Here is a 12,822-nt window from a genome sequence, read left to right as displayed (position 1 = left end):
ATTATAACAACTTACATATTAATAAAAAAATATCATTCCCATTTTCAATGAGAAAACACCATTTCTTTTATCTACAGAAGAAAAATCACAGACTCTGATAAACCCATTTCTGTAACGTACATACATTTTTACTGACTACATACAATATTTAATCTATATTTAAACCTACATGTAAACTCAACAGTCAAACCTAACTTTCGTATATGAAATTATGTGCTAATATCTCAATACTGAAACTCAAGACAGTGACTCGTACACTAGTTGCCAGGTTTTTTGTGTAAATGTCAAACAACAGGTCCACTGAGAAGCTTTTGAATCTAATTGAATTTATTCATTCAAACCAGAATTTATCATGTGTTTCTAAGCAGTGGTTCTCATCTAGGGGCAATCTAGCAATGTCTGAAAACATTTATGGTTGTTACAACTTGCGGGGGGGGCGGTGAGGTAGTTTGCCAGAAAGGGGTGCTACTGGCATCTAGTGAGCAGAGGCCAAGGATGCTGCTAAACATCTTACAAAGTATAGGACAGACCCCCACAACAAAGAACGACCCACCCCAAAATGGCAATAACTGCCAAGGTTGAGAAACTCTGAGCTATAGAAGTTTATAAACACCCATCTGTCTAAAAACAGTACTCACTTAACCTTTGTTTCCTATATTATTTGCCAATTCTATTCTTTACATACTAGTCTTTGGCAACAAACTTACCCTATTCCCATCCTTTCAATCAGCTTCTAACTTCCAAACTTGTCAATACAGCCAATTTCAAAACTTATTATCTTTGACTCATCCCTATTTTTAATTGTAGTAGTTGTTGTAGTAGTAATGGCCGGGGCCAACACATATTTAGCCCTTACTTCATGCCAGGCACTATCCTAAGTGCCTTGTACGTATTAACTCATTAATCTAGGTACTATTATTACCGGGTATTCTTATTATCCCCATTTTACAAATGAAGAATCCAAGGCACAAAAAGGTTAAATAACTTGTCCAGGGTCACAAAGATAATAAGCAATCAAGCCAGGTTTCAAATCCAGGCAGAATGCCTAAGTATTCCAAAGTCGTCCTTTCTTCTTTCATCCTCTAAACCAAATCATAAAATCCTTAAGTTCCACAAGGACAGGGACCTTGTTATACTCACAGCAACATCCCCAGGGCCCAGTACATAATAGGTGCTCAAAAAACTTTTCTTTGTTGAATGCATGAAATATCCCTCAAACTCACCCCACCTGTTTCCATTGCCGCCACTCAAGGCCAAGGCTTTCAGCACCTCACACTTGGCTTTCTTTACATAGCCTATAAACTAACCAATCAGGTAAATGGATATAAACTCCTCTGCCACATTTTCAATAACCCAGCCCATAACCCAACGTATTCAAAGTTTTCTTCCCACTGCTTCTCAATTATCAGTAGAATCATAACATCTTAAGAGTCAGATGGTACCTTAGAGATCATCCAATCCAACATTTAACAGATAAAGAAACCCAAAGATGTTAAGTGACTAAATCACCCAGCCAGGTGGAGCCAAGACCAGAACTTGATTCTTGCAATTTCTGCTCTAGGATTCACTCCTAGAGGATTTGCTTAACTCATGACAGATGTGTCTCCTCACTAGTCCATCAACAAATTACATTCATTTCAATTGTTCACACTTGTTTCTCCTGCACAGCCTGCCCTCTTTTTCTTGCTCCATAGATCCAAATCCTATTCATCCTTCAAAATCTCCTCCTATTCCATTCTTCATGACCTCCTCCCTCTCAGAAAATCTTACATCCTGAATAGATGCTAGAGGAAGAGGATCACCATTACTGGGCCAAGTTTAATACATAACTAACACGTCCCACAAAGCAAAGCTACTTGGATCATTTCTTCCCTGAAAACTATTCACCCATTCTTTGCTATGTTTCTGGAAGTGATTTCGATACAGACTAACTTATATGGCACCTTCATAAAATGTTTATATACCTGGAAGAGAAGCTCACTCACATCTTTTAGAGTAGACACGTAACTCCTGAATGGCCCAAATCACCTATACCTTTTCCATTAGGAAACTCAGGTTGTTCACAAAGTCCAAACCCAGAACTCTGATACAACTCACCCAGCAGCCACAGCTTCTAAGGTTCATCTCTTTCTCTGTATACTATCATTTGTCTTAACTTCCTCCAAAACTCCATTTCCGAGGAATAGTTCACACTTCTTTTCCTTCCTCGTCTTCCCTACACTACACAGTATAGAATACCCTCCTTTATCTTTTATTATTTTCCATATGGCTCTTCAGTGAAAGTCCAGTTTGCTACCTCTCATCCAACCTCAACTAGCCAGTCCTTTATACAGAAGTCACATCTATCTCTTCAGCCTCTCTCAGGTCTTAGGGTATCTCAACTCCATGAAGGTTAATTTTGGTTTTTTTCCCCCTTCTCCATTCTTCCTTCCTCTAGACAAGTGGCCTCAAAAGTGGTGTGGGTGCAGCTCAGAGGAAGTGCAAAAGGATCCACTGGGCTGCTGGAAAAAATTTATTACAACTCTTGTTATATTTATTTTTTCATCTCATCCTTTCTTAAATTCTGTTTCTGTGTACATTTCTAAGTTACCCATTAGTACAGTAATAAAGATACATAAATTCTTGGAGTACGTGATCACAAGTCTGGAGACAACTGTTTTAAAAATACCTTGATAATGAGGACAAAGTAATAGGTTCCAGACCATATAGAGGATGTAAATATGTATGTGTGTGTGTGTGTGTATATATATATATATATGCACACCTGGTAGGAAAAAAAACTCTTGTTTGTATCCAAAGTCCTAACGATGCCCACCAACCTCTAACCCCTGCCAGCCATCTCAGAAATGTGTCCTACTCAAAAGAGCAGCACAGAGGATGGTTTGGCAAAGCCCTTCATTTCCAGTTTGGAAAAAAAAAAAAAAGAAATTCAAAGTGCTAAGATACTACCCTTATCTTTCCCGTAGAAGGGTATTTCAGGACACTTCACTATCCTGACACTGCTCATTGCCTGATTTATACGTATATACTTCAAAGGCCACTACCTGCTGAGATTCAGTTCCTATTTCCCAATCCCTCGAGGTACAACTCATGCTCCCTTCGCTAACGACCGATTTCTACTAACACCTGGACTGAGCTCACACCTCCCTTCATCCTTCTCTCCCCTGAGGACACTATCCACCGTCTTCCCCGAGCCCCACAGTCGCGTCCCAGTGCAGAAGACAGTCCATCCAAGGTCCCTAAGACCACTTCTCTTTCCTCCTCCGCCCCCGGGAGCTGCCAGCCAGGCTGGAGACGGGAGGGGGGGAGGGGTGTGACTCGCCTCCCGTGACTGGCCCAGATGGCAGCAGATTCCGCCCCCACTCTTGGGCACCCCTCGACCCCCTAGAGCTGCCTGTCTGCCTCCCACCCCGCCTCAACCCCACCTCCGGCCTTCCCCACGCCCTCACGCCGGCTCCCGGACACACTCACCGTGCTGGGTGAAGATATTGAAGCCGGCCTCTGCGGTGCGCCCCGCCAGGTCCCGCCTGCGGCTGGAGGGCCTGGCTGCGCTGCTGCCCCGGATCCCGCGGGGTTGCGACTGCTGAAGCCCCGGAGCCTCCCCGACGCGGCCCACCTGCTGCCCCATCCCTGCACTTGCGTACTCCCGCGCCCCCGCCGACCCGTGGTCACATTCCTCCTCGGCTCCGGCCTCGGGCTCCAGGCGCTTGCTCTGGCCTCTCCTTCCCAGTCGAGGCCCCGGCCCTGAGCGGTCCGGCCACCGGCGTCTCCCCACCCGACTCCTCACAGCAGCCGCCGCGCTGCCTCTCGACGCCTCACAGATTCTCCTTTTCCCTCCCCATTCCGCGGCTCCGCGCCCTCAACGCTGCCGCCGCCGCCATCTTTAAACCACCGAGCACTAGGAGAGCGTGGGACAGAGCGTCTCCCGCCCCCCACCCGACCAGTCACCTCCGCTACTCGGAGGGAGGGCTTCCCGGCGGCCCGGCCCCGCCCCGCCCCGCCCCGCCCCGGCCCCGGCTAGTCCGCGCGCTCCCTTCTCCTTGGAGGGTGGGTTCGCCCCCGTCCCCCGCAGCCCCCGTACCTACCTCACTGGCACGCCTACCGCTGCTTCAGGTCTTTCGGCCCTTCGGTTCGTTCGCGGTACCTCGGCCTCCCACATCCGAATCCGCCTTAGCCACCTCCTCCCACGTTCGTTTCTACATGCTACCGCCTTTTTTAGAGTTGGTCAGTCTAGAGCCTTCCCTGTCCCACCTCCACCTGTCAAATCAATCAGTCGCGCTGAGCGCCCCAGGTGCACAGCTCGCTCTTTAGCAGGCACAGTTGGGACAGAAAAGCACGAGGCGTTTGGTGCTTGCCATCCAGGTGAGGCTCCCTAAAATGCCCGGGAGAATTCCTTTAAATACCCTCGTCACCAAGCCGACCTACAGTCAAAAGTAAATGATATAAAATTTACATGAAGATAATAAAAAGGTACATTATTTCATTGTAATTTTTTGAAACTATTTCATAATGTTAAGTTGCACTCCCCTCGGTTGTCTGCACTCTACAGTCTCATTGGAGAAGCAGTTATGACCCTGTTCCTCCTATCGTATTACTATGAATTCCTCTTGAACTCCTTTACCGTGTAACCACGTGTGTTTCTGTTACCCTTATATTGCTTGACAGTAAAGCTAATCTTCCTACCGGCATGCTTTATATATAGTGCACGTGGTCAGGTCTCCTTTGATGACAAAGCAGAAAAATAAAACTACCTTTGACCCTGTTTCTGAATGAGAACTTTAACTTATGTTGTCTAAAGACAGTGACTCAGGCAGAAATGTTTTTAATGCGCGCACACATACATATACATGTATAAATATTCACTTATCATCTCCCCCCTACTGAGCATTCTTGCATGTTAATATTGATCCAGTTTTTTACATTCTCAAAGAACTTGATAATTATTCTTTAGCTATTCATTTAGCTTCCCTATTTCCTTTAGAAAAAGCATCAACTATTGGAGGTACCACACTGAAAATTTGCTTTAAAGCAGAGGATGTGGGAGCCATTGCAAAGAAGCAACGAAACAACCATTGGGAAGATAAATTTCAGGGAAAAAGGTGGATACAGCTCTCCTTTACATGTCTTTCATAGAACCGGGCTGACCTTAGATGAACCATTAATACTCACTACTATAAAAGTCCTCTGAAATTATTCCGTTGCCATCCAGGGTATGACCAGAAATAACTGAAATTGCCCACCAGATGGGAACAGAAACACTATGCTTTAGCACTGGATACAATATGAATTTTCCATTTGGTCAAAGTTTTCCTGTGTTTAAATACTTTGTCTTTTAATTCCTGAAGTGTTGCAACTACTGAAAAAAAAAATCATTGACAAGGGATAAGGGTGGTCATAGAGCCATGATTTGGTTTGTTGTTTGATTTTTATTATCTGAGAGAATTTAATTTGGGGGATAATGGTCTGGCTTCTCTAATTCTTTCATAGTATGTAATGGGTAAGTGTAGTATAGTGCGGTGGTTAAGGGAGGCACTTAAGTGCTTGAGGTCAAAACTGGGCTCAATATTCGTTTGCTCTTAGACAAATATTTAACCTCTTTGTGCATCAGTTCTTCATCTGTGAAGTGATGATGATAGCAACAGTACCTACCTCACAGGGCTGTTGTGAGAATTAAATTGGTTAATATACATAAAGCACTTAAAACAGTATTTGAGGGCTTCCCTGGTGGCACAGTGATTGAGAGTCCGCCTGCCGATGCAGGGGACACGGGTTCGTGCCCCGGTCCAGGAAGATCCCACATGCTTGCGTACCGCAAAAAAAAAAAAAAAAAAAAAAAAAAAAAACAGTATTTGGCATATAAAAAGTGTCATACAAGCACTTACTATTAGTACAAAAAATGTAATGTTTTCAGAAATCCATCAACTTTTCCAGGCCTAATTTTTTTCAAGTGGTATATGCTTAGATAATAAAACAAAGTCTACAGTATTTATTCATGTGAGCCCCTATCCACCACCTGCCACCTTTATTTAACTAAAAACAAAAACACCAATCAACCAATAAAAACAGGTGGAATCATATATCACTTTATTAGTCATTCCTACCTGGTCATCACCAGTTACCTGCACATGTGAACTATTGCATGTGAAATATTACCTTTGTTTAGCATATGAATATTCCTCTACCAGAGAGTCTTAAGATCCTGCCTAGACTGAAGCAAATATCTTGTAAGTGGAGATGTTTTTCAAAGTGAAATGGGAATTTTCAGAATTGGGGGTGGGGGTGTTGAAAGACCAGGGAGAAACCTACTTACTTAGGTGCAGGACACTATTTCATCTCAATGTAACCAAGCCCAAGTGACTCACCTGAGAATTACAATTAAACATTTAAAACGATTAAAACATTTAAAACAATCCCAAGTAGTATTAGCTCAAGCTGAAATGAGGGCAGCTGTGAACTCCAGGCAGGTGCAGAAACCAGATGAAAAACAGGAGCAGGGATGGTACACAGTAGCACAGGGACAGCCTCACCCGAGCAGTGGCCAGGGGACGGCCCCAAAAATCAAACCCATCGTCAACACCAACAAGGCACAATGAAGACATAGATGCTCATCATCTTTACCTTCCCTATAATCGGAGTAATACCACTATTTCCAGAAGCAGGGAACTGGTAAGCAATGCTTCACTGGTCCCTGTCTTTACCCATCTGGATTTCCAGGCTATTGCCACATCCTTACATTTTCTCCCATATTAGTCAATATTTCTTTCTCTCTGTCTATATGGATACAGTGTTCATTTAGACTCAGATCATCTCTCTGCTGGATTCTCCTGCTGCTACCCTTTTCTTTCTAGGTTCCTCACCAAGCAATTCACTAAAAGAAAAATACTTCTTCCTCTCATTGCTTTGATTGTGCTTCCCCTCCCCTTCATCATGTACAATGTCTAAATTTTTCACCTGATGTTTCAAAATTATTTTCCAGGATACACTGGATTATAATTGCATAATGTTCATCAGCTCCTGTTCCTCAAATACCCACCCCTTCTATAGCAGGCATATATGTTTTATCCAATAGGCCTATTTCTAGGATGTCTTCCTTTTAACTCTGACTTTTGCAATACTCAGATTCTCCCCAATATGGTGCCCAAATGACTCCCTTTACAGTATTCAGGGTTCTACTCAGATCCTGCCTCCCTCTTAGGAAAATCTCAGACTTATCCATAGAGACATAATAGTTTCCCTGTACTCTACTTGGCCCCTACCTAAAATAACCACAGCTGGTTAACAATTATTTGCCTATAAAAGTCAATTACCTCCCTCTACATCCCCCAAATGTGTTTAATTTTGACATACGGCTCAATGTCATAGGGTTAGAAAGAACCTTAGAGGTCATCTAGGATAATCTTCTGGAATTCCCTGTACAATAACTCCAGTGAGGGAGCCCATTTATTTTGAAGAGTTCTAATTGTCAGAAAGTTCTTCTTAAAGGTAAACTGACACATGCCACCCTGAAACTTCCATCTGTTTCACCCCTGGTCCTAGTTCCACCCAGTAGCTACACAGAATAAATTTCACTTTTCTTCTACACAACAGCCCTGCAAATATTTGGGAGCTGTCATGTTTCTCAAAATCTTTTCTTTTACCTATATAATGCATATGTTTGTATAGTTATGTTAATCTCTGTCTATATTACCTACATGGGCTCAAAATATTTGTGTAGATAAATTGGAAGAAAAATGTAATTTCATATGTAGCATTTTTCTTCTTTTTTTAGTTTTATTTATTTTTATTTATTTATTTTTTTAACTCAACGTTTTATTCTATGGTACAAGTACAGAATTTTTTGCAGTACGCGGGCCTCTCACCGCTGTGGCCTCTCCCGTTGTGGAGCACAGGGTCCGCACGCGCAGGCTCAGCAGCCATGGCTCACAGGCCCAGCCGCTCCGCGGCATGTGGGATCCTCCCAGACCGGGGCACGAACCCGCATCCCCTGCATCGGCAGGCAGAGTCTCAACAACTACGCCACCAGGGAAGCCCCAGAAATTTTTTACTGAGGGAGGAATGCATTGAATTCTATACCTGTTAATCTTTATTTTGTTCTTATTATCCTTTCTATTTTATATATTTATATAAAACAGAGAAACTTTTAAACTAGTCATCAGTTATTGAGACTGCTTTGTGGTTTCACAGTTTTCACAAAACTTATACCATTTTATGGGCCAGCACATATCCAGTAATGTCCCTGGGCTTTGTATGCTTGTCTTCTCCTTGTTAGGTTTATTCCCAGCAATAGGATTACCTGTATCCAGAATGCCAATTGAAACACCAAAGATGGACATCATGACAATCAGTAACACCGCAGTCTTACAAAATGGAACAAGATAAAGACCAATTGTGGTAGCGAACATTGACACCCCCAAAAGAAGAAAATGATTCATATTGTCAAAAAGAACTCCACCAATCACAGAGCCACCCAAATATCCAGAGTCACGGCCCACAAAAATCAGAGGAAGACTGCTGATACTGCGATTCACATTTGTTGCCAAATCTTGAAATGTGGGTCCCAGTATAGCGACACTCATTCCCTTTTCACTGTGATGATTGTTTCCTTTGCTGTGCGGAAGCTTTTTAGTTTGATGTAGTTGCACTTGTTTATTTTTGTTCTTGTTGCCTGTGCTTTTGGTGTCATATCCATGAAATCGTTGCCAAAACCAATGTCATGAAGCTTACCACATTTTGCAATCATGTGTGCTATTCTGCTAGCGTTGGAGGGTCTCCCGCAGAAGCGGGGTGGCCGTGGCTCACCGCGGGGACAAGGACACTGGCTGCAGAAACCCTGGGAGGCACTCCCTGGCGTGAGCCCTCCCAGAGTCTGCCATCAACCCCACCAAAGGGCCTGTAGGCTCCAGTGCTGGGTCACCCCAGGCCAACCAACCCTTTTTTTAGTTTTATTGAGATTTAACTGACATATAACATTGTTTAAGGTGTACAGTGCCTTGATTTGATACACTTATATACTGCAAAATTATTACTGCCATAGAGTTAGCGAATACCTCTAGCAGGCGCATAATTACCATTTCTTTTTATGGTAAGAACATTTAAGATCTATTCTCTTAGCAGCTTTCAAGTATGTAATACAGTATTATTAACTATAATCACTATGCTGTACATTAGAGCCCCAGAATTTATTCATCTTGTAACTGGAAGTTTGTATCATTTGACCAATACCAATCCTCCTCCCCCTCAGCCCCTACTAACCATCTTTCTAGTCTACGTTTTTATGAGTTCGGCTTTTTAAGATTCCACATATAAACGAAATCATACAAGTAGTCTTCTTTCTCTGTCTGATTTATTTCACTTAACACAAATGTTGTTACAAATGGCAAGATTCCCTTCTTTTTCACGAATAAAATTCTGTTGTATATACAGGCAAACCGCATTTTATTGCACTTTGCTTTATTGAGCTTCACAGATTTTGCATTTTTTAACAGATTGAAGGTTTGTGGCAACCCTACATCACACAAGTCAGTTGGCACCATTTTTCCAACAGTGTTTGCTCACTTTGTGTCTCTGTAGCACATTTTGGTAATTCTGGCAACATTTCAATCTTTTTCACTATTATTTTCATTATTATTATATTTGTTATGGTGATCTCCAGTTAGTGATCTTTTTTTTAATAAATTTATTTATTTTATCTATTTTATTATTTTTGGCTGCTTTCGGTCTTCGCTGCTGCATGCAGGCTTTCTCTAGTTGCGGCGAGCGGGGGCTACTCTTCATTGTAGTGCACGGGCTTCTCTGTTGTGGCTTCTCTTGTTGCAGAGCACAGGCTCTAGATGCACAGTCTTCATGAGTTGTGGCACGTGGGCTCAGTAGTTGTGGCGCTCGGGCCTAGTTGCTCCGCGGCATGTGGGATCTTTCCTGACCAGGGCTTGAACCTGTGTCCCCTGCAGGTGGATTCTTAACCACTGAGCCACTGTGGTTAGTGATCTTTGATGTTACTTCTCTGACTCGCTGAAAGCTTAGATGATGATTAGCATTTTTAGTAATAAAGTATTTTTTAATTGAAGTCTGTATATTGTGGCGTTTTTTTAGACACAATGCTATTGCACAGTTAATAGACTCCAGTAGAGTATAAACATAACTTTTCACATAGACTGGGAAACCAAAAAATTTGTTTGGCTCACTTTATTGTAATATTTGCTTTATTGCAATGGTATGGAAATGAAGCCATAGTATGTCCGAGTATTGCCTGTACATACCATATCCTTTTTAGCCATTCTTTTTAAGCTGTTTGCACATGCAGTACTTTGGGTTTTATGTATGGTTTGTCTTTGAACTGTTGTTGTATTAAATCTTTAAAGGCCTATAGAGGGCCAAATACAGTTCCATTTACAGATCGATATTTTTAAAGTTTTTTTGGATGACAGTGAGAAGGAGGATTCTTACCTGGCTGGCATAGAATAAGTCATTCTCTTTGAAGATAAGGAGATGGATTAAATGACCTCTTGTTCCTTTTAGCCCCAAGGGTCTATGATTCAATACTTCTTGGATTAAAAAACTTTATAAATTATTAAGAGACTATTTCAAACAATTGGCAAAGTGCTATATAAATGTTACTAGTAGCAATAATATCTATTCATTTTAAATTAATAAATTAGTACCAGGGCTTCCCTGGTGGCACAGTGGTTGAGAGTCCGCCTGCCGATGCAGGGGACGCGGGTTCGTGCCCCGGTCCAGGAAGATCCCACATGCCACGGAGCGGCTGGGCCCGTGAGCCATGGCCACTGGGCCTGCATGTCCAGAGCCTGTGCTCCGCAACAGGAGAGGCCACAAAAGTGAGAGGCCCGCATACCGCAAAAAAAAAATTTGTTTTTAATTAAAAAAAGTAAATTAGTACCACTCCTTTTCTATGGTAATAATGAAATAGCTGACTAAACAATCCATTTCACATGTAGCCTACCACTAACTAGTGTAGTGGAACTGAGACTGGCTTAGAATTTATGTGAAATGGGTTTCTCTTTCAGTTATCTATTGCTGAATAAGAAATAATCCCAAAACCTAGTGGCTTAAAACAATAGCGATTTATCACTTCTTGCAATTGTGTGGATTGTCTGAATAGTTCTTCTGCTGATTTCACCTAGGCTCACTCATGTAACAGCATTCAGCTGGAGGCTCAGCTGAGATGAAAGGTTGGCAATTCACATATCTGGCATTTGGTGCTGCTGTCTCGGTTCTCCTCCACTGGCCTCTTGTGGGCTGAATTATACCCACCTCCCTATTCATATGTTAAAGCCCTAACCTCCAGTACCTCACAAAGTGACTGTATTTGAGGATAGGGTCTTTAAAGAGGTAAATAAGTTAAAATGAGGCCCTAAGGGAGGGTCCTAATCCAGTATGACTGATGTCCTTATAAGAAGAGGAAGTTTGGACACAGACACACAGAGGGAGGACCATGTGAAGACAGAGGGAGAAGACAGCCATCTACAAACCAAGGAGAGGTCTCAGAAGAAACCAACCCTGCTGACACCTTGATCTCAGACTTACAGTCTCCAGAACATTGAGAAAATAAATTTCTGTTAACTCACCCAATCTGTGGTACTTTGTTATGGCAGCCCTAGCAAGCTAATGTAAACAGTCTAACCTATTGGAGAACAAGAGGTATATTAGCTTGCTAGGGCTGCTGTAACAAAGTACCACAGGGTGACTTAAACAACAGAAATTTATTTTCTCATAGTTCTGGAGACTGTAAGTCTGAGATCAAGGTGTCAGCAGGGTTGGTTCGTTCTGAGGACCGTGATGGAGAATCTGTTCTCTGCTTCCCTCCTGGCTTTGGGTGGTTTCCTGGTAATCTTTGGTGTTCCTTGGTGCATAGCATCACCCCATCCCTGGCTTCATCTTCACATGGCATTCTCCGTGTATGTGTGTGTGTGTGTGTGTGTGTGTGTGTGTGTACTGTAAAGACCCTATTTCTTAATGTCATATGGTGAGGTACTAAGAGTTAAGATTTCATTGTAAAGCAACTATACTCATAAATATGTTAAAAAAAAAAGAGTTAAGATTTCAACATATGAATTTTGGGGAACAAATTCAAGCCATAACACTGAGCTTCCTTAAAGCACAGTGGCTCAGTATTCTAAGAGAGCAAGAGCGGAAGCTGTATCATCTCTTGAGTCTTAGTCTCCAAGGCTCTCACAACATCACTCCCACCACGTTCTATTAATGAAGGTAAGTCACAGGCCTGCCCAGTTTTAAAAGATGGAGAAATAGGCTCCACCTCTTAATAAGAGGACCAGCAAAATATTATGGTCATGTTTTCAGTCTTCCATAGGGTCTTATAATTTTTGACAATTAACTAGCTATATGGCCTTGGGCTAATCATAAAAGCATAGATTCTTAGAATCAGAAGGGACCCAGGCCAATCTTATTCCCACTACTGAGTAAATTTCCTCTGTCTCCTTCCCACTCCCAAGGTCTCCTTCTCTTTCCATTCTAAGGGCTGCTCCTAGGTGAACTCACCAAGCCTCTGTGTCTGTACTTACGCTGTTTCCTCTGTCTTGAAAGCAAATACCCCCTTCTCTTATTTCCATCTTTTTATTGAAGCATAATGTTCATATAGAAAAGCATGTGTGTGTGTACTGCTTGATGAATTTCACAAACTAAAATGCACCCATGTCATCGGCATCTCGGTCCAAAGCAGAACATTACCAGTACCTCAGAAGCCTTCTCCATGCTCCCTTTCAGTCTCTATGCATTTCCTCCCAACTCCACAAAGGTAACACTATACTGACTTTAATAGCATACATTGATTTTTGCATATTTTTGTAC

General features: G+C 42.4%; 1 protein-coding gene across 4 annotated transcripts in view; it reads right to left on the bottom strand.

Moving 5' to 3' along the window:
- The window catches only part of ABL2 (ABL proto-oncogene 2, non-receptor tyrosine kinase), a 112,204-nt gene extending 108,326 nt beyond the window's left edge, over positions 1-3,878 (bottom strand). For all 4 annotated transcript variants that reach the window (XM_030875343.2, XM_030875346.2, XM_030875344.2 and 1 more), the window contains exon 1: positions 3,472-3,878. In XM_030875343.2, the coding sequence (XP_030731203.2) occupies positions 3,472-3,628 (157 nt within the window). In that variant the 5' untranslated portion in view covers positions 3,629-3,878. The remainder of the gene's footprint in view (positions 1-3,471) is intronic.
- Between the last annotated feature and the right edge of the window lie 8,944 nt (positions 3,879-12,822).

This window comes from Globicephala melas, chromosome 1 (genome assembly GCF_963455315.2).
Source record: "Globicephala melas chromosome 1, mGloMel1.2, whole genome shotgun sequence".
Taxonomy (NCBI): Eukaryota; Metazoa; Chordata; class Mammalia; order Artiodactyla; family Delphinidae; genus Globicephala; species Globicephala melas.
This window is presented reverse-complemented; position numbering and strand designations above follow the sequence as displayed.